This window comes from Dermochelys coriacea, chromosome 2 (genome assembly GCF_009764565.3).
Source record: "Dermochelys coriacea isolate rDerCor1 chromosome 2, rDerCor1.pri.v4, whole genome shotgun sequence".
Taxonomy (NCBI): domain Eukaryota; kingdom Metazoa; phylum Chordata; order Testudines; family Dermochelyidae; genus Dermochelys; species Dermochelys coriacea.
Window position 1 is genome coordinate 100,653,149 of NC_050069.1, and position 20,853 is coordinate 100,674,001.

Consider the following 20,853-nt stretch of genomic DNA (forward strand, 5'->3'; position numbering starts at 1 on the left):
CCCAGATCCTCTGCACTGTTGTGCCCCTGGCAATACAGCTTTCTCAGAAGCCAGGCTGCCATTGATTCTCTCCCCTGTTGTGTCATTGGTCACTACCCATTCTGCTACTTTATCAATTTCTGCTTTAAATCATTTGGTGATTGAGAGCACCCTGCATAAGCAGCTCTCTAGCATATCTCCCCAAAGCTTACAAAGCCCCAGCAAGAGAAGGAGAGCACAGAACTATAAAGGGAGGATCTGCCAGGAATTTTTTTTGACAAATGCCGTTTCATTGAAAAGTGTCCATTTGTTCAAAATAAACTTTTTGCAAGAATGGGTCCATTTCAACAAATTGTCTGATTTGAAAAGAATATGAAAAAGTTTCCAAATTCATTTAGACATTTTCTAAATGAAAAGTTGTGGTATTTTGGTTCAGAATTACTTTTTATTTTGGAATGTAACTTAATTTACATGATCAAAGGGTTCAAAAGAAGATTTGATTAAGGTCATAATCAAAAGAAAATACTTCATAATTATCAAAATGAAACATGATCACCTCAGCAATGGCCACAGCTTAAGATGAGACATTGGACAGGGGGGCCACAGCTCTGAGGTGGCACCGTGCATTCTCTCTCTCTCTCTCTCAGATGCTTGGCTGGATGGTTCTTGCTCACATGAGCAAGGTCACACTGATCACCATATGTGAGCTTGGGAAGGAATTTCCCCCCAGGTCAGACTGGCAGTGATCTTGAGGCTTCCTAACCTTCTTCTGCAGTGTATGAGTACAGGTCACTTACCAGGATTATCTGGATATATCTAATGTAAGCATTTCCCTGCCTTTGCAGGAGGCCTTGAGCACTGGTGCACCTTAGTCCCTCCTATTCTCTGCCTGTGGTCCATAATAATCTAGTCTCCTGCGGGCTGAAATACTTTGGCATAATTTCAGTTGTTGGGATTAACATGTGTCTGTTTGGTGGTGTTGGTGGCCTGTGACATACAAAAGATCAGACTTGATGATCTTGGAGTCCCTTATGGCCTTAAACTCTATTACTCTATTTTGATTGATCCACATTGTTTTTGTGTTTTGTTTCAGTTTGTCAGTTAATTTTTTTGAGATTGATTTTTCGACAAGTTCAGGATGAGAATGTTTTCTGAAATGGCAAAAATTCTCATGGAACAGGAACACCATTCCCTTCCCCCTCCCAGCCTACATCTGAGGCATTTTTACGCCTTTCTACTCTCATTAGCTTTTTTTGGTGTTCAGCACAATAGAGGAGCAACTGGCACTGGGAATATTTTTACCTCATTCCAGTTCATGGCAACAAGGTATTTCTCTTTAACTCTTATCTTCCAGTAGATTGTGTAATTCATCTTAAATCTGCTCAAATACTTTGTATGAACTTTACTTTTGAGAATACAAAACAAAATACAATATCAAAGCAGATTAATGATATTTGGGGAGGGTGGCATTAACCTCCTCCTTCCCAATAATTATGACCTTTAAAAGTGTGATTTTTTTCATCAGAATTTTGTAAAAGAGAATATTGGAGATATAGAACACCTTAAAATAGTTAAGTCCAAAGCAGACTTCAAAGAGTTACAAAGGGGTCTCATAAAACTGGGTGATTGTACAGCAAAATGGCAGATGAAATTTAATGCTGAAAAATGCAAAGCAATGCACATTAAAAAACATAATCCCAATTATACAAATAAAATGATAGGGTCTAAATGAGCTGTTACAACTCAAGAAAGAGATTTTGTAGTCATTGTGGATAGTTCTGTGAAAACACCCACTCAATGTGCAGCATCAGTCAAAAAAGCTAACAGAATGTTGGGAATCATTAAGAAAGGGATAGATAATAAGACAGAAAATATCATATTGCCTCTATTTAAATCCATGGTACATCCACATATTGAATACTGCATGCAGATGTGGTTGCCCCATCTGAAAAAAAGATATATTGGATTTGGAAAAGGCACAGAAAAGGGCAATAAAAATGATTATGGGAATGGAACAGGAGAGATTAATAAAACTGGGACTTTTTAGCTTGGAAAAGAGATGACTTAATGAGAATCTGATAGAGGTCTATAAAATCATGATGGTGTGAAGAAAGTAAATAAGGAAGTTTTATTTACTCCTCAGGACACAAGAATTAGGGGTCGCCAAATGAAATTAATAGATAGCAGGTTTAAAAGCAAACAAAAGGAAAAAGAAAAGGAGTACTTGTGGCACCTTAGAGACTAACAAATTTATTTGAGCATAAGCTTTCGTGAGCTACAGCTCACTTCATGCATCCGATGGATAGGTTAGATGAGCCTTTCATTTGTCTGGTATAGTTATCCCTACTGCATAGCCCACTATGTATTTTGCTAAAATAAAAATAGTTTATACTCACACATAGCACAAATTGGCTACTGCTTAAGCAATAGATAAATAATAAAACAAACAAACAACAATGTATGTAGTTCCCATTAGTATCAGTGGAAGATGTACGCTTGTACAAACAGTGAAATAGACCTATAGTATAACTTCATATAGATTCATAGATTCATAAATACTAAGATCAGAAGGGACCATTCTGATCATCTAGTCCGACCTCCTGCGCAGCGCAGGCCACAGAATCTCACCCACCCACTCCTATGAAAAACCTCACCCATGTCTGAGCTATTGAAGTCCTTAAATCATGGTTTAAAGACTTCAAGGAGCAGAGAAGCCTCCCTCAAGTCACCCATGCCCCATGATACAGAGGAAGGCGAAAAACCTCCAGGGCCTCTTCCAATCTGCCCTGGAGGAAAATTCCTTCCCGACCCCAAATATGGCGATCAGCTAAACCCTGAGCATATGGGCAAGATTCACCAGCCAGATACTACAGAAAATTCTTTCCTGGGTACTCAGATCCCATCCATCTAATATCCCATCTCAGGGGATTTGGCCTATTTATATAGCTGCATTAAAAAACAAACAAACAAGAAAGTGAATTTTAAATTGAGAGTTCTTCAATCTTTTCATTCTGCAGACCACTTTGTTAGACAGACAACATCCCCTGTACCCCACAACCCTTCCAAGAAACCAGTAACCACACTGCCTGGTTCTCAAACTGTTTCCTTTGAGGACCCCCACAGATGCCTCTGTGGACCACTGAAGCCCCATAAAACACAATTTGAGAAACTTGTGTTCTAAACATTAAAAAAGTACAAACAAAACATCCTAGTTATCTAAGAGTCTACTTTTTTTTCTTTTCTTTTTTTTAAGTAGCTTGCCTATATTTCAAATTTGATTGCCACATTCTTTGGCATAATGGTAGGGGAGTAGACAATGATTTTTTACAATTGAACTGTTGTAGTGTTCTCTCTCTATATTGCAAACTGTTGGCCTAAGGGTTTGATCTTGCTGCTGCTGAAGTCCATTGGAATTTTTATATCAGTTTCAATGGGAGTAGGATTGGGACCATAATCTAACCTGGATTTAGAAATCCTGATTTCATTGCTTGGTTGGTGTAATAAACCTACAGCTGAAAATGGAAACTGACATTTCATTTCAGTTCCATTTGCAAACACCATAAAATGGCAATCGTAGGACAATATTGTCATTTGGAAGAAATGGCATCCATAATTTTTTTGGATACTCTTCATCAACTATTATATATATATATATAATTTGCCTGTCTAATCCACTACTTTAAATTTAGTAAAGTAGTGGATTAGACAGGCAAATTATCTGCTATTTGGTAGTGTTTACAAGCAAACTGAGGAAGGAAGCCCATTTTCATTTTCAGCATCAGGTCAAACATTCTAGTCCATCAGTGCGCTCAGGAGTTTTAAGTGTAGGTCAATAGTTTATCCAGTGGGAAGGCAATAAATTAAATTTCACTTCACCAGATCAGGATTTTGGCTGCCAAACAACAGGATTTTTTCCTAAACTTGATCTAAAGGACCACAGTAATCATTTCACATTTAAATAAAACATTTAATTTAAAAGCACTTCACAAACTGTTGATCCATACATAAAACATCATTGTGATACAGCCAACAAGCAAACTGCAAGCTATGTTTATGCTAAATATTGTTATGGTGTTAGAACCTAAGATTCCAGAGAATCATAGCCAAACCTGGTATTTAAACTACTAGGTCACCCTCACCCCAGTACACATTTCATATACATTATAATTACAATGTCTTATTTCAAAACTACTTTATACTAAAGTTTATGGTCAGTGCCAGTAATAACAATTTCCCTAATCCCTATAATGAAATCTATATATGACTTCTAGAACAAAAAACTTTTCCAGACAATTGTCCTCTATTCCCTTTTTTAATGTTCATGTATCAGAGAGAAAACAACTACAGTAGAGAAAGAGGGCAGTGACGGGGAAATACAAGTAGTAAAAGTATCATACAATCTTTTATTAACCCACATACTGCAACCAGCAGATCTGATAACATTGCCTCTGGAGCTTCAACTACTAGATAACATCTGTCAAATGATGTTTGTAAGTCCTGTTACACAACATCTTCTGGCTTTTCAGTGTCATCTAGGGGACTGATATGTGACTAGAAAAACACATTTTACACTGTCTGCTTTTGTCATGTTAGTAAGGATTTTTAATAATAAATGTGCAAGGATGATTTTTTTTAATATTAGTTCTTTAAGATTCCTTGGCAGTACAATTTTTATAATCTTGTCCAGGAATTAAAAACTGTTAATGCAAGGCCTAGGTATTAGATCTAGTCTTTCACTATCAATGTATTCACATAATCTTGCTAAATCTTTAACATGTAATGACTTCTGAAGCAGTCTTTTTAAAATGCTTGTCAAGAACATTTTGTAAATTGCTTATATCTTTGAAATTTTTATAGGAATTTCATCCCCTTAGGATGGCTTTCTGAGTTGTTTGGTAGCAAGAGCTCTTATTAACCTAAACATTGCAATATTTCTTCTAGTCTAGTACATATTTTAGCTTGTACACTACAGCTCACCAAAGCTTAATTCTCAACAAATGAATTCCAGCACAAATATTCAAGACACTCCTTCCCTTTGAATAGCAGACCATGATTATGAAAACAGTGCAAGTTCACATAATTAAGTCCAGTCATCAGAGCCTGACACTCTCAATTTAAAGAGGTAGCAAAAATATTTGTTGTATTGACTATGCTTTGCATTTTTAACATTAAATGTTTCTCTAAGGGAAGGACTAATGATGTTGACAGTTATATTACAGGTTTTATTTGCATACCACTGGAATATTCTGAATGAAAGGTTCTATATTAATAGCTATAGCAATGTATTATACAAATACAATTGTCAATTCACTTTTCAGTCATATTGGAAGGATCACTCATACAACAATTGATGAGCAGTAAGCACATAAAATGGGTTTGTAGCTAAACAAACAGTGTTTTTCACTCATCGATCCCTTCTGGGGTCTTTTTCTGTTCTTTTTCTTTTTAAAGAAAAGCTTTTCCTGAGCCAAATTCAAAGCTGTCATAAATGGGCCCCATTCCATTATTGCCAAGGGGGTTGCACCTACCACACAAGCAGTGAACATATCGTTGAGAGCTTTCTACTTTGTCACAATGATCCATGAAACTTTATAAAACTCACAATTGTATTAACACGTTAATTGCTTTTTGAATTATTTTACCAAACTTTTATATTTCAACAGTAAAAGATGCAGGATAAAATTCAACTTGACTGAAAGTAGGTCCAACTCAATTGCTGACAATGGACTTGCACTTACTTACATCAGAGAAGAATTTGGCCAACCTGCTTGTCTGGAAATCTGCACAAGGCACTTTGCACCCATGGTTTTAATTAGAAGAACTACAGAAAAGCTTGAGGAAGCCATTAAGAGGGTATGAGGAAATCTGCATGCCGGATCCAATAACCACTAGTCCCAGTTCTGATGCTAGCTTTAAATACCTGGGTGTATTTTTGGCCTTTAAAAATTAAATTTCTACTTTTATTTTTTGTTTAAAATTTAGAATGTGTAATTACTAGTATATAATACAGATTTTTTTAACCAAAAGGTTCAAATGAAAAAATAAAACATACACAAACATAGAAGCATAAAAGATATAGATGAAAAATAATTAGAGAAAGGACCATGTCTTCCTAGATGTCTGTACAATGCTGAGCACAGGAACTATGCTTACTATGTAAATTATGAATAAATAAATGATAGATAATAGGTCATCTAGCCCAGCCCCTTCTAAATGAAGGATTGTTTCTTGCAGTTTAATATACTCAGGTGCTTTATCCATTCCTGTTTTAAATATCTCAGTTGGCAATGCAATGTTATTCCAAGAAATACCATAGCTAGGGAAAGAATATAAAAGTTTACAGCAAAGCTTATTTTATATTCAGTTCACAAAATTCCAGTAGAAGGGCAAATAAAGAAATACAAATTGTTGCTGTAATGAGTATCACTTAATTTTCCAAATAATAAAATCTGATGTACTAACTGTGTTTAGGACTAAAAAAACCCAAAAACTAAGGCAACAAATAAACAATTTAGCCTAGCAGTGAATTTAGCCATAAAAACAGTTGCTGTAAATGCCACCTATTTGCATGTAGAGAACACAGACAATTCTGAGATCTCTTTCAAAGGCTAGGATTTCTTGAAGAAGGATAGCATGTGAATACAGACAAATCAGTAACTCTGGTGATTCATGCACCAAGAAAATTCAGTTTGCTCTCTTATACACAGAATAAACTGAACATGAGAATATGGAAAAGTTGGGGATTAAATGAATAAGTAGAACAAGACTGCATTAATGTATGGTTGTGAATGAAAAGGCAAATATAGTATGAATATGTATCAATCCATGTGATTTGAATAAAGGCATAAAACAAATTATTTGATGGAAACTGTTCAAGAAATGGTAGCCAAGTTTTCAGATACAAAAAATATTTTCAGAATTTGGGCCTTAATTTAGTCATTTGTCCTATTCAGCAAAGCACTGAAACCAATGTGCTAAATCTCAGTGACTTCAGTGGGAGTTAGGCACATGCCTAATTTTAAGCACATGCTTGCTAAATCACAGTCAGATTTAGTTACTTGGTTGTTTTAAGCTTAAGTGAATGCTCCTTGGTATTGTCCCCAGGCATATAAAAAAGTCTTTCTAGACCGTGTCATTGATTTTCTGATTTGCTACATGGGCCTCAAAGGGCACAGTGAAGAATTTCGGCAAATTTTGCTAAGACCAAAATAATGACACCAAACAAACTAATAGTTTAAAAAAATCATTGTACTGAATGTAATTTGAGCAAAAATATTTTAATTAGAGCTGGCTATGAAACTATTTTCCTCTCCTGAGAAAATTTTCAAGATTTTTTTTTTCCTGTTCCACATTGGGATGAAAACCTGAGACCTTTTGAAATGTTAGTGAAAAACCAGAGAGAGAAAGTCATCCATCCCAGAATAGGCAATACCCCAGTGGTTAGTGTGCTCAGCTGGGATGTGATACACCTAAGTTCAAGTTCCTACTCTGCTTGATTTGGAGTCTAGACCTGAAATTGGGCCTCCCACATCCCAACTGAGTGTGAGGCTCTTGACTATTCTGGGGGTCGGTGCCTCTTTCAGACAGGAAATTACATATTAGGCCTGGAAAACCTCCCAACAGAAGCTTTATTGAAAAGGACCTTTTCCTGCAAAAAAGTTTTGGTTTTGATGAATTAGAATTTTCTGATCAAAAGCAGTAATGTCAACAAATTTCAGACTATGTCTAGTCTTAATTTTATAACCCAGATTAAAGAAAAGCAATTTTTGAAATACCAACACTTCCTCATGTTAAAAAGATCTTCAGATATTTTCAGGAACAAAAAAATGATCCGCCAAAATTAATTTCAAAGCCACCTATAGCCAATAAATACTTAATCCAAACAGTGGGAAATAACATTGCCTGGCATTAGGAAGACATACTATAAAAGGATGTCAGACTCTAGGACCCTGCACTAAGGCGATGTCTGTTGTGTCATCCTGCTGTTTGGTACTTGACCCTTGCATGAAAATGCAGTGAATTACTGGTGTCATATTAACAGGTAGATCTTGCTAGCTATACCAGGATTTGAGAGAGCTGTGTCTGGACAAAGGGAACTAGGGTCATGGGCTGGGGGGGAGAGAGAGGGAAAACACATTCTTAAAACTTAATTGAACTTAGTTTTGGACCACAAACACTGAAATATACTCATCACAAAGGTATGTTTGTTTAATTGCACCATAGCAGGGCAAACTTAAGGCTGTCTGGATGCCGTAACTATACATTTCCATACTCAACATACACGGCACTGGTGAGACTTCATCTGGATTACTGTGAACAATTCTGGTCTCCCACATTTAAAAAAGATAAATTCAAACTGGAACAGGTGCAGAGAGGGCTACTAGGATGATCAGAGGAATTGAGAGGCTACCTTCCAAGAGGTGATTTAAGGAGCTTGGCTTACCAAAGGCTGAGGGGAGATATGATTGCTCTTTATAAATACAAAAGATGAATCAACACCAGGGAGGGAGAGGAATTGTTTAAGGGCCAATGTTGGCACTAGAAAAAACTGATATAAACTGGCCCTCAATAAGTTTAGGTTTGAAAATTAGACAAAGGTTCCTAATCACTAGAGGAGTGGAGTTCTGGAACAGCCTTCCAAAGGGAGTAATGAGGTCAACAAAATCTAACTTGTTTCAAGACAGACCTTGATAAATTTATGGAGGGGATGGTAGGATGATTTCCTACAATGGCATATGGTCCATCTCCAACTACTATTAGCAAGTCGATCTCCAACTGCCAGAGATGGGACACTAGATGGTGAAGACTCTAAGTTACTACAGATATTTTTTCCCAGTCATCTGGCTGGTGAGTCTCACCAACAAACTCAGGGTCTAACTGACAGCCATATTTGGGATTGGGAAGGAATTTTACTCCAGATCAGATTGGCAGAAACCTTGGAAGTTTTCACCTTCCTCTACAGCATGGGGTACAGGTTGCTTTCTGGTTTGAATTTGAGTAAATGATGGATTCTCTGTAACTTGAAGTCTTTAAATCAAGATTTGAGGACTTCAGTAACTCAGTCAGAGGTTATGGGTCTATTACAGGAGTGGGTGGGTGAGGTTCTGTGGCCTGTGATGTGCAGGAGGTCAGACTAGATGATCATGATGGTCCCTTCTGGTCTTAAAGTCTATGAGCCTATGTTTGGCTCTCTTTTAGACTTAACTTAAAAGCTTCGAATTTTCTGGGTTAGTAATACTTGTGTTTGGGACAATAACATCCCTGTATATTGTTTTACCCTCAAGTTACTAAGATGTACTATCAACCTTAACTCAATGTTCATAATATATTTTAAGTCTGAGTATGTCTCAATAATTTCTAGTTGGATATATTTATAAAGAGAGAAGGCTTGGCGAGAGGAAGGATAAATTGTACTTTCACCCTCACAGAGGAATTATGTGCTTAAATTTATTAAAGATTGTGAGGTGCTCATATACTATGGCAATGGGTAGATATGAGAAAGAGAGAAACATGATATATATCGAAATCTCTTACCAGCCATTTAAAGGTTTGTTTAAAAATGGTTTGGGGCAAATCCTGGTGCTACCGAAGTCCATGTAAAAGTTCTTGTGAATATGATTTGGTCTTTGTCTTTAGTACCGTGGGAACTCATATGTAGTACTAAAGTTGAAAGAATTACATTTAGTGGATATTTCAACAGGTCGGTAGGCAGAGCCACACTAATATCATTAGTGAGACTGATGAACAGGATATTCATGTGATGAGGCACATACCTATTACTGCTTCCAAATTTAGTTGTGTTTCATATTGAAACAGAGAGCCCATTTTGAAGAAAGGTTTTTGCAAGGATCCCCAAAAGAGCTAAATCACATTGACAGTAACTGAGCCAACATAGGCAATTTAATGAATAAATTAGTGAGGACAATATTTTGATAAAAGGAGAAAGCTGAACAAAAATGCTCACTAGCAGTTATCTAAGTATTGAAAATGTAAGCAAAGGGCAAGAGATGCCCTGGGATGAGTGCTCACATAACTATATGTAACCATTTTCTTAAGTCATGCACACTGTCAGGTCAAGAAATCCAAGCGAAAGTGTATCAAAGTTTAGAAGACAAATCTGAATTTGACAAACACTATTAATTGATTACTACAATAAATTCATGGGCATTTCAACACTATCAAACAACGAGGGTGGCAATTGCCTTTATAAAAGTCACTATGAACAGGATGTAGAAAGTCAGAAATTTTGACTGCTGGTAAAAGACTCCAATTGCCAGGTGTGGAGTTTTAGAAATTTTCTAAGTCTCACCACAGTTTGCACACATCACGTCCTTCTCAAAATAACCACAGAGTAATCGGAATGCCAGAATAGCTATTCAAAATGAAACATTTGTCAAAGAAACTAATCATGTCAATAAGGAGCCATAGCTATCCCTGTTGGATCTTAAAAATTGTCATGGTTTCAAGGTAACTACACCTGTATTTCCCTCTCCATGTTCCACCAAGGGCACCCACTTTAGGCTCCTTGGACAGAGACACACACGTCTCACTCCCTCCTGACCGGGGACTTTAAGGTTGCACAGCTCCCCACCTTACACTCTGATACCCCAGCAAGCCAGATTGCCAAAAAAAAAAAGGCCAGTACCTGTGCTTTGCTTTCTCTGTGAGGGCTAAGACCAGTTATAAGTTACCACACAGCTCTTTCTAATGAAGTACAGTAATTCCTAAGACAAAGAATTACAGAGAAAACAATAAAATCCCTACATGCATTCTAAAAAGCTCACTAGAGGTCACCTTAACTCCAACCTGGTAGGTTTTAGTCCTCCATAATCGTATTTTCAGTGCTTACAAGTTCATCCCTCTTAAATCCAGAACCAGAACTTAGAATGGGCAGATCAGCCATTTCTTTATACAGTTTGGGTCTTTGATCTTAACCTTCTGTAACAGGTAATTAACAGACAATGACCCTCTCTTCTGGGCATGGTTTCAACAGGCTGGGTATTTGCATAACCACAGTTAGGGAAGTTGCATGAACCTCTCCCTTGGGATTCCCCAGAAAAATCCACTTAACACTTATTGTTCCAAAAGTCCATACTTGTTCGGCACATTTTCTGTGTAATCTTTTGAACTCCGAGGTCCCACATCTATCATATCTCCCACCTTGAAGGGTTACATACAATCCTGACACAATAATACCTAAACTTAATTCAAAAAGATTTTTGTAGTATATTGCAGGAGATTATGTGTCTGTCACATAAATCAACAAAAGAACAGATCATAATGGAAACATGAACAAAGTCTTTATGTCCCACAAGACCTCAGCTATTCAGACCTAAGCAAATACCGGATTTACAAATATAACTGGAAGAAAGGCAAGGAGATATAAAAAAAATTCTTTGGCAGGCATATAAAATCACTAAATGGACAGCCTGACAACCAGTCCATAAGAAAATTGAGGGCAACAGCTTAAAACGAGCAAGAGATATTACCCTCCTCTGCTCCTGCAGAAGGACCACAATCATATGCATAGAAAATAGACTGTCAGAAGTACAAAGGCAATTGTCAAGCTTTACTTGCAGTCTTTGCAGCATCTGAGATTTCTGTTGATACAGGACATCATAGTGAAAACTCAACTTCTTAAAGAAGAGATAAGTGGGGGAAGGAAAAAGAACTGCCTGGGTTCCAGGAGAATCATTGCAGACATCCACATCCCCAAATGTAGAATTACCATAGACCACAGCAGTGCCAGGATGAAACAACAACATAATTATCCTGGAATAGTGCTGGTAAGGGCTATTAGAAAAAAGAAAAACTTGCCAGACATGGGAGTGATGTGAACTGTAATGGACTAAGTGACTTTGAAAAGTATTCAGAATCTATTAACAAAATATACGTTAGGTTAAAAGTATTGTCTTAGAAGAAATAAAGTAACTTTTAAAAAGGGGAAGGGGAGATGTCAGGAATGATAATAATTAGTTACTAGAGTGGGAGTGACTATACTAATACACATGTTAAGCCTCGGAAAATACTCATTAAGACTAGGTGTTTTCAGAAGCCTGAAAAAACAGACTGCCCAGGCTTCCCATGCAGTTGACGCTAAACCATTCTTAATTGCTTAGTAAACTTTAGTGGCAAAATGAGAGTCAATGAGAAGGCACGGCACAGGACAGACATGGTTTTAAAACAGAGATGGGCAATCCACAACATTAAGCTGTTTGTCCAGATTTACAAACTTACTACAAGCTCCTGAGCTGTTCAAATCTGGGGTTTAGCATCAGGCCCACCTCTAGTTTGAAACTGTACTTAGCTATTATGCACTTTACTGACATTCATGCAGCAGGATGAAAGTGCTGACCCTTCCTCTCCCTGTATCTCCTTCCCCCCCACCAAAAAAAAATAAAAAAATAGAGAAGCAATTATTATGTGATAGATATTTTGAAACAGTGACAGAACACTGCTGTACCCACACAGCTTATTCTATAAATTGGATGTTTTTAAACATGACACCAAATGTGTTTTCAGATGTATTTCTGAGTTCAAGAGTTATTCTCTTTTGAAGTGTCAGACTGCTTATCTGAGGAACAGGGATACTATTCCTTTGTAAATAACACCTAGCAACATCATAATATGGTTTCATATATTCGGCCAAACTCTGCTCTATTTCCTAACTCTGGGAAAAGTTGAGTATCATACAAATCTTAACAGAAAAATGGCCCATCTAATTCACTGCCCTGTCTTCCAACAGTGGCAGGTGCCAGATGTTTCAGAGGGAATGATCAGAACAAGGCGATTACTGAGTGATCCATCTCTTCCTGTCCAGTCCCAGTATTCAGGAATCAAAGGTTTAGAGGCATCCAGAGCATAAGGTTACACCCCAGACTGTCTTGGCTAATAGCCATTGATTGCCCTATCCCCCGTGAACTAATAGAATTAATTTTTGAACCCAATTATACTTGTTGTCTTTCTCTGTACCTTTTCCAATTCTAATATATCCTTTTTCAGATAGGGCAATCAGAACTGCACACAGTGTTCAAGATGCGGGTGTACCATGCATTTATTTAGAGTCATTATTGTATTTTCTGTCTTATTTTCTGTCTATCCTTTTCCTAATGGTTCCTTACTTTGTTAGCTTTTTTGACTGCCACTGCACACTGAGTGGATATTTTAAGAAAACTATCAATGATGATGCAAGAATCCTGCCCCTGCTTCACACAAGGGTGAAATTCTACTGAATTTTGAGTTTTGCCATTGATTAAAATAAGACCAGGATTTCACCCAAGGTACAGAGTGAGGTCTGGTGTCTAAGACTACTTTGCTGTAACTTGACATTTGCTGTAGCTTGTCTTAGCACTGGAGTCACCGTCACAACATATTTAGCCTTGGCCTAGAGAACAGTGTGAGAACTATAATTCCATACTTGGGGGGCGGGGGCATTGGGGCAAGAAACTGAGATGTTGGAAGGTTAGGTTGGTGAAATTAACTATATTATAGTGTCAGGAAGGCTGCAGATCTCATAGAGGCTTTGTCTATACTAGGAAATTGCATTGTGTTATAACAGGTGTTAGCTAACTAATTGTTCATTGTAGATAATGATAGTCAGTTAACATCATGCTATTAATGTGTCTTAATGTAGTAAAGTTTTCTAAACAAGACAAGCCCAAAGAGGTGCATATGTGCACACCTGGTGTGCAGCCACAGCAGCTCCAAGGTCAGGATGGAGAATGGGCCTGTGTGGTGTAGCCAAACACAGAGGATGGATGAGAGAGAATTTCAGAAAAGTATACTATAGGGAAGGAGGAAAAGGCTCTGATAGTACAAGGGGAGCCATAGAGGGGAGGAATCAGTGATTGTCTGACCATGTTAAAATACCACCCTTTAAGAAATCAGCGGGTAGTCTGTACAGGGTGATCCTCCCTGGCATATGCACAAGTTGAGACACCAAAAACATATGCACAAGTTGAGACACCTTTCCAGACAACATGGTTTAAGATCAAAATGTGCCAGACAACAGCAGCTTCAAAATGCTCAGGGCTCTAAAAATGGAGTACATTTATTATTCCGTTTTCATGAAAATTTTGCAAACAAAAAACATTTTAAAGAGTGAAAACACTGGTTTGTGGATTAGGAAGAACTCCACAGATACACAGAGCTCCATGTAGGCCTAAACTAAAGCAGCTAGAAAATTAAAAAATAAAATTGAAAGGGTAGTCAATGAGTACATTTATTTTAAAAAATATACCTTACACATCTCAAAATGCTTCAACGCTTGTATAATCTTGCGTTCTCAAGTATTTAGTCATAAAACATTTAATAAAAAAGTGGTGTAACTATTTTTTTCAGCCCAAATATCTGAAATTTCAAAAGTAAAAAACAAAGAAATAAACTAAGTTTGTACATATGACTTCATGAATCCACATTTTGCCTTACTACTATTTTTTAGAAAAGATTTATTTGCAAAATTCAGTCATTTGAAATAGTTCTCCGAGTTATTAGTGAGAAAGAGATAGGTACGTTTGTGTGTACCCAATCATATTTGTAGTGTGTTTGTTTCTGAGTTTATTCATGCTGAAAGTTTTACATTATACTTGTAATTTCAGAGTATTAATTAGAAGAAAATAGCTACAGTTCCATTTAAATAGTATGACAATGGTCTCATTTGTCATAAGATGCCAGAATACCCTGTCCCCACACAAAAAACCCCCACACAACTGTTAATGAATAAAATCCACAAAAGACTTCTGAAGTTTGCACTGGAACCTTTACATTAAATAGATACAGCAGAGTCTGTGTGCAAAAATTTAGGTTTCCAAATACCTCCTGGGCAGCTCTTTCTCTTGAATCAAAGAAGTTGAAGACAGAAAAGGTCCAATACTTGTAAATTATTAATCTATCCCTCTGCCAGGATTGTTCTATATCATTTCCTTTCTAGTACTTCATCCAGCCTAGATTTAAAATATCTCAACTAATGGGGCTTCTATAATTTCCCCAGACTAATAGATTTTACCATTAGGAAGTTTGTTTGTCCTGATATTAAGCCTTATTTTTCTTTTCTTAGCTTCATCCCTTTTGGCCTAGTTATACACCCTTTAGACAACCTAAAGGATTCCTCTCCCTCCTCATGCATACAACTTTCAAGTGACTTAAACAGTAGTGTTTTCTGTTGAGTCATTATTAGCCAAGTTATACACATTCTTTCTTTCAAGCTTTCTTTATAAATCAGTCTCTCCATTATAATTACATTCGTTTTAGTTCTCTAAATGCCCCTCAAATTTGTGTGCATTGTTTTGGTACTGAGATGCCCAGCACTGAATGCAGTATTCTAGAGGCAATCCAGACGCAAAAAGGAATTTTAGTCTCCCATTATCACGTGAAGACTCTGCATTGAAAGCTCTGATTGCATCTATTGCATTTGCCACCAAACCATAATGCAAGTTCCAATCTAATTTTCTGTCCATTATAGCTCCTACATCTCTTTATGTATCAATGTTTTCCAAGTGTCTCTCTGTTTAAATCTCTTTGTTTTCTGCTTATTTGTTCGCAAGCCTTGTTGTCAGTTTTCCCTTGATCCTTACTTTGTAAAAAAAAAAAAAAAAAAAAAGTGAGTATCAGAGACAGTTATGGCCCAGGATGAGTATAATTTCAGTGACATTAAAGGGTCAATTGTGCAATTTACAGAGGCACATGAGCCAGCCACTCCTCCCTTTGCTCCTTTTTAACACTCCCCTTGGGATTGTCAGTTTTATGGCCGGATTGCCAATTGCCTCTTCCCACACCCCACCCACATGTTTAGGCTACAGATCTTGAGAAATCCAGACCTGATCCCTCACACAAACATCAGAAGTGGGGAAGAGGAGAAAAATCACCTTTCATGGAAGCCAGACCTTTGCGGAGTATTATCCCACCCTCATCACCTCTCCAAGTTGGTAATAGAGGACCTACGATCCTCATCCGTACGTCTCCTGTGTTCCTGATGAGCTTCTCTCTGCTTCCCCTCCTCAATCCCAGTCCTCCAGGTAATAACATGAGGAAGACCTGATATATATATATATATATATATATATATATATATATATATATATATAAAAAATCATCCAGAGATGTAGCTTTGTCTTTATCTTGGAAGACAGGAGTGGGAACCCCTACATCCCACTCTTTTTAAAGTTATAACTGGCTATAGATCTAACTATTGCTGACCTTCACAATACACAAATCAAAGGTAAGGAAGACGACAACACTACTCTGAATTGTGTCTGGGTGAATTATACTTTTATTTATGGCCTGTATTCCTAGACTCACTTATTTTTTTCCAAGTCCTCATATAGGACGCTTTCAAAAAAGAGCTATTCCACCTGAGTAATTTATGCTGCTATAGCAATTTATTGATCTTTAGTCAGAAAAAAACTCACATCAGTGGAAGAGGAATGAGGAATAGAACATGGTAGCGGAACTTGTTTTTTTCAGTTGAGAAGTTTTTAGATGGAATAAGTTGTGGATTGTGCTAACACCATCCATTTTGCCCAAAGCACCATAGCTCCTTTGAAATATGAGGGATATGGAGATCTAGAATTAAGTACGTTTTCTGAGGCAGGGAGGTGAGGGAATATGGTGAAACCCACAGAGCCTCTGTTACTGACAGATCACAGCTAATCCAATTTTTAAGAGGTAAGCACATGTGGCTCTTCAGTAAAATTTCACCCAAGGAATATTATTCTGTCCATTCACAATTGTTTATAGAAAACCAAAGTCTATATATGCCACCATCTTACTGAAAAATTTCCCACAGACATCAATAAGTAGCTCTGCTATTGTATATGTGAAATGCATGTCCGACCTATAGGTACACTTTCCCCTTCTAGAGACAATATCCTTCAGCTTAATATCTAGTTGAAACCCAATTGTTAATTTTATGTTATCTCTTTTACTTGTTTCAGATAAATAAAGCTGTGTAGAGCCCTTTGAGATTAACTCCTGTTTGCTTTAGTTACACACAGGTAGTCCTATTAACTTCTGTGGTACCACTGGAATAAGGAAGCAAGCAGGATTTGTGTCTGACTGATTTTTGCTCATGTTCTAAAAGAATATTGCTATACCCAATACAAGTTAACTGAAACATTGATTACATAATTGACAAAATTATATACATAATTACAAGTACAATCCCTCTGAGCAAGCTATATTAAAATATGAGTCATTGATCCATATGTCAGAGACCCTATAGAATGCCATGAAATCCTAAAGACTGCAGTGCAGTGCTACTGAAGCCAAAAATAAAATAAATAACTTTTTTATTGTAATGATCTGAGGCAACATTTAGCTGGAAGTATGACTAGAAATTTTGATTTTTACTCTAATAAATTAAACAGACAAATTGATAAAGAAAGTGTAATTGTACAACTGCAAATGAGATTTGGAAACATCTTTCACTGGAGCACTTAGCTGAACACATTATGCTTTGGATCTCAAACTACCTTTTGGAATGCATGCAGCAGTTTGCCAATTATCTCCCCTAAAGAGCACAGGTATAGGATAGTCCATCTCTAATAAAGCAAAGCGAAAAAGCAGTGATGTAATTTTCTGAGAATTCCTTTTTTTAATTATTATTAAAATACTTTTTATTGCTGATCACTTTGAAGGAAAAACTACACAGCAGAACAATCAAATATAAACCGTATACTTCCTGATAAAGGATTTTAAATGATTTCCTATAATAGAACTCTGTTGAAAACAATGTGTTTTTACCATTACACAAGTCCCTCCACTCAATATGAGAAAAAAGCTGGGTGTGTTGTGCAAAATGGATAAACAAACAGGGCATCAGAAGTTTAAATTAAAAAATATATTTTCTTTGAAATTAAAATATATTCCCATTAAAAATATTGAAGTGCTGCACAATTCTACATTACCACCAAAGCAAGCTGTAAAAATCAAACCTTTTGCCAAAAGTGTAACACTTTGTACTCACCAGGTGTGAAATTATATTGTGCAGAAAAACCCATAGATTCCAGCTCACCATCAGCAAAAAATTTAATCCACAGGAATCTGCCACTAGATTTTATCATAGGTGGATTTTGCTGTCCACAGAAACGTCCAATGATTGGGGAAAAGCCAAAAGGTCCATCTCGCACTTCAATGTGATCAAATTTACACTCCCAAGAAGGCTCTACAGAATATTTTTCATCGAAGTGTAGCTCAATACATTGTCTAGGGGCAGCTAGAGGGGGAAAGAAAACAAAATTTGTGCAGTTAAAAACTTGCTAATTTTTTTACTTTCAAAATTTTGATAAATTTATACATTCTAGTTTGTCTATACACTATTACCTTTTTTTCTTAATCAATGGTTCTGGTCAGTATCTGAAAATTATGACATCTTCAGTAGCCTAACTAAATTTCACTACATTAACTTACATACCTATTCTTATCCTATGAAAAAGCATTTCCAACACTATTTCTTAAGTAAGCTAAGAAAACCATCTATGTCAAAAAGCAAAATATGATTTGGCAATAGTTGGTTCCCAGAGAAGTTCTGAAGGAATCCAATTAATGGGTGAAAAACTCTCCTCAGACATCTTAAGGAAGATATACTTTTCTTCAGTGCTTATGAAGATGAGGAATTCCTTCTTCAGAACTAGAGTATGACACTAAAGACAAATTCTGTCCCAGATGCACTGAAGTCAATGAGAGGCCTGTGTATAAATCCTACACAAAATTTGGCCTTAAATAATTTTACCATCTTACTGGAAACATAATATTAAATACGGGGAAACATCATTTATGAAACCACCCAAAGAACAAGTAAAATTAATTTCCTTAATTAAAGAACAAACAATATGCTACTGGAAACCTTGAAGATACTTTAAAATGATCACTTAATCAAAGATTTGACTATTAAAGAGATAAATTCATGGTTTTTTATGGCCAGTACGGATCCTGCATAACAAAGACAAGAGAATTTCACCCAGTAATTTGCACATGAAGTCCAATAGATTGTGGTTGAACTACAGCATGTCTTTTAGAAAGACTTTTTAAAATCAAAGATTACAAGTGATGTAGAATCCATCTAGTTGACTTTTTCCAATGGTTAATTACCCTCACAGTTAAAAATGTTTGCCTTATTTTCAGTTTGAATTTCTCCATCTTTATTTTCCAACTACTGGATCTTGCTATGCCTCTGTTGATTAGAGAACCCTCTACTATCAGACATTTTCTAGGACCATTTTATTAAATTCCTCTTATTAGGTCATGTCCTGGATTCTACACATAGATAAAACTCTCTTTGAAGTCAAAAGGATATTTGCAGGAATAACCATGCTTTTCACAATCGGAACTTTAGAGCCAAATTCTGGGCCTGGTGCATAATTTGAGTATGGGAACTAAATACAGACAGGATTCTAACCCCAGTGTATCTTTCACCCCTTTATACATGGGCAGGGTTCATGGTAGAATAACAAGAAAATGTTAGAAAACAGTTGCACAAACAAAACCTAAAAAACACACAACTTTTTAATAATTTAAAAAGAAGAGCTTTTGAGAAAGACTCACTACTCACTTCAGAAAGCAGGCTGATTGCAATATACTAAATTACTACATAATAAGGAATAATAAAACTGGTACAATATTCCATAAGAAACACTTGTGATTTGAGACATTCTATTTATAAAGGTGAGGCTCAGCTATAGGAAAAAATATAGCACAAATGTATGAGAACTGACTTATATGAGAATCTGAGAAAAATGTTCATATGTAGATTAGAAGTTATTTAAGGAGAAATATTCTTTATGGTGAAATATACTGACTTCTAATTTTTTCATTTAAAATGTGCTTCACGTTTACTGGGGAAATTATTTAAAAGTTGAAAAAAACTTACCTACCCTCAAATTTGATGTTTAGAGTCAGGAAATTATTAATTATAGATACACAATTATGGAACAGGAGGGCAAATTTACAGTGTTTTATAGGAAGCTCTCTTTCGCCCTCCCTCGCTCGCTCCTTTTTTTTCCATCCTATTACCCCATGCAGTAAACAACAGGAGCAGGACCTATATCTTTACATAGAAATGAACCATATTCACAGTTCCTGGGAATGAAAATAATCTGTTACTATGACTAAGACTATAAAACTGAAACAAAATCATGTTTTAATCCACAGTTTGTAAAGAATGTTTTATTAATCTACTATGAATAAGGTTCAAAGACAAAGATCTTTTAAATTACAGTGATGAACAGAATAACTTGAAAATATGATTAATTTTGTTTAGACTTTTTTACCATTGACTTCACATAAGGTAGGGTTTATAGCAATATTGGTTAACTAACTGTTATGCTAGAGCAGCTGAGAGGAATCAGCACCTTGAAAAACTGGGACCATACTTTGCATGTTAATGTTGGATTTAAGGAGATATTTAGAGACCAACTCTCAATTCATTTATGGACTTCAGGATCAGGCCCTGGCATTTTTAAGTTGACAATATGCCTTTAAATCACAATAAAAATGGTCACTGGTGACTTGAACATCTTTTACCCATGTTATTCATATGTAATTCTATTAAGCTTCTTGCAACATGTTTCAAAAACTAACACTGAATTGTTAGTTCAGGTAGGGCCAGTTTCTGACACCTTTATTCATGTTGCACAGAGCTTTCTGCATGCGTGGCCACATTTCTTTAATCGGCAGTGCCACTGAAGACAAGGATCTGGCTCTGGGTGGGCCCTCCACTTTTGCTTCTGGGAGCATGACATTAATTCATATATTGTTTGTTTTTAATTAAACTGCCTGTGTTAGAAAACCCTATCTCTCCATCACACCAATACATCCTACGAGAAATCTTGGAAGTGATTCATAGTCAAACAAATGCTTGACCAAACATTGCTTGATTTC

At 36.4% G+C, this 20,853-nt stretch overlaps 1 protein-coding gene across 12 annotated transcripts in view; it reads right to left on the bottom strand.

The window, feature by feature from the left end:
* The window catches only part of NETO1 (neuropilin and tolloid like 1), an 81,438-nt gene that overhangs the window by 43,631 nt on the left and 16,954 nt on the right, over window positions 1-20,853 (bottom strand). For 11 of the 12 annotated variants that reach the window (XR_006278948.1, XR_006278949.1, XM_043508184.1 and 8 more), the window contains exon 4: window positions 17,942-18,190. Coding sequence is in view for 10 of the 12 variants with exons in the window: in XM_043508184.1 (XP_043364119.1) it covers window positions 17,942-18,190 (249 nt within the window). In the remaining 2 variants the exon portion in view is untranslated. Of the gene's footprint in view, window positions 1-14,503; window positions 15,551-17,941; window positions 18,191-20,853 lie in introns of those variants that run through there. The other variant, XM_043508187.1, reaches the window with a different exon arrangement.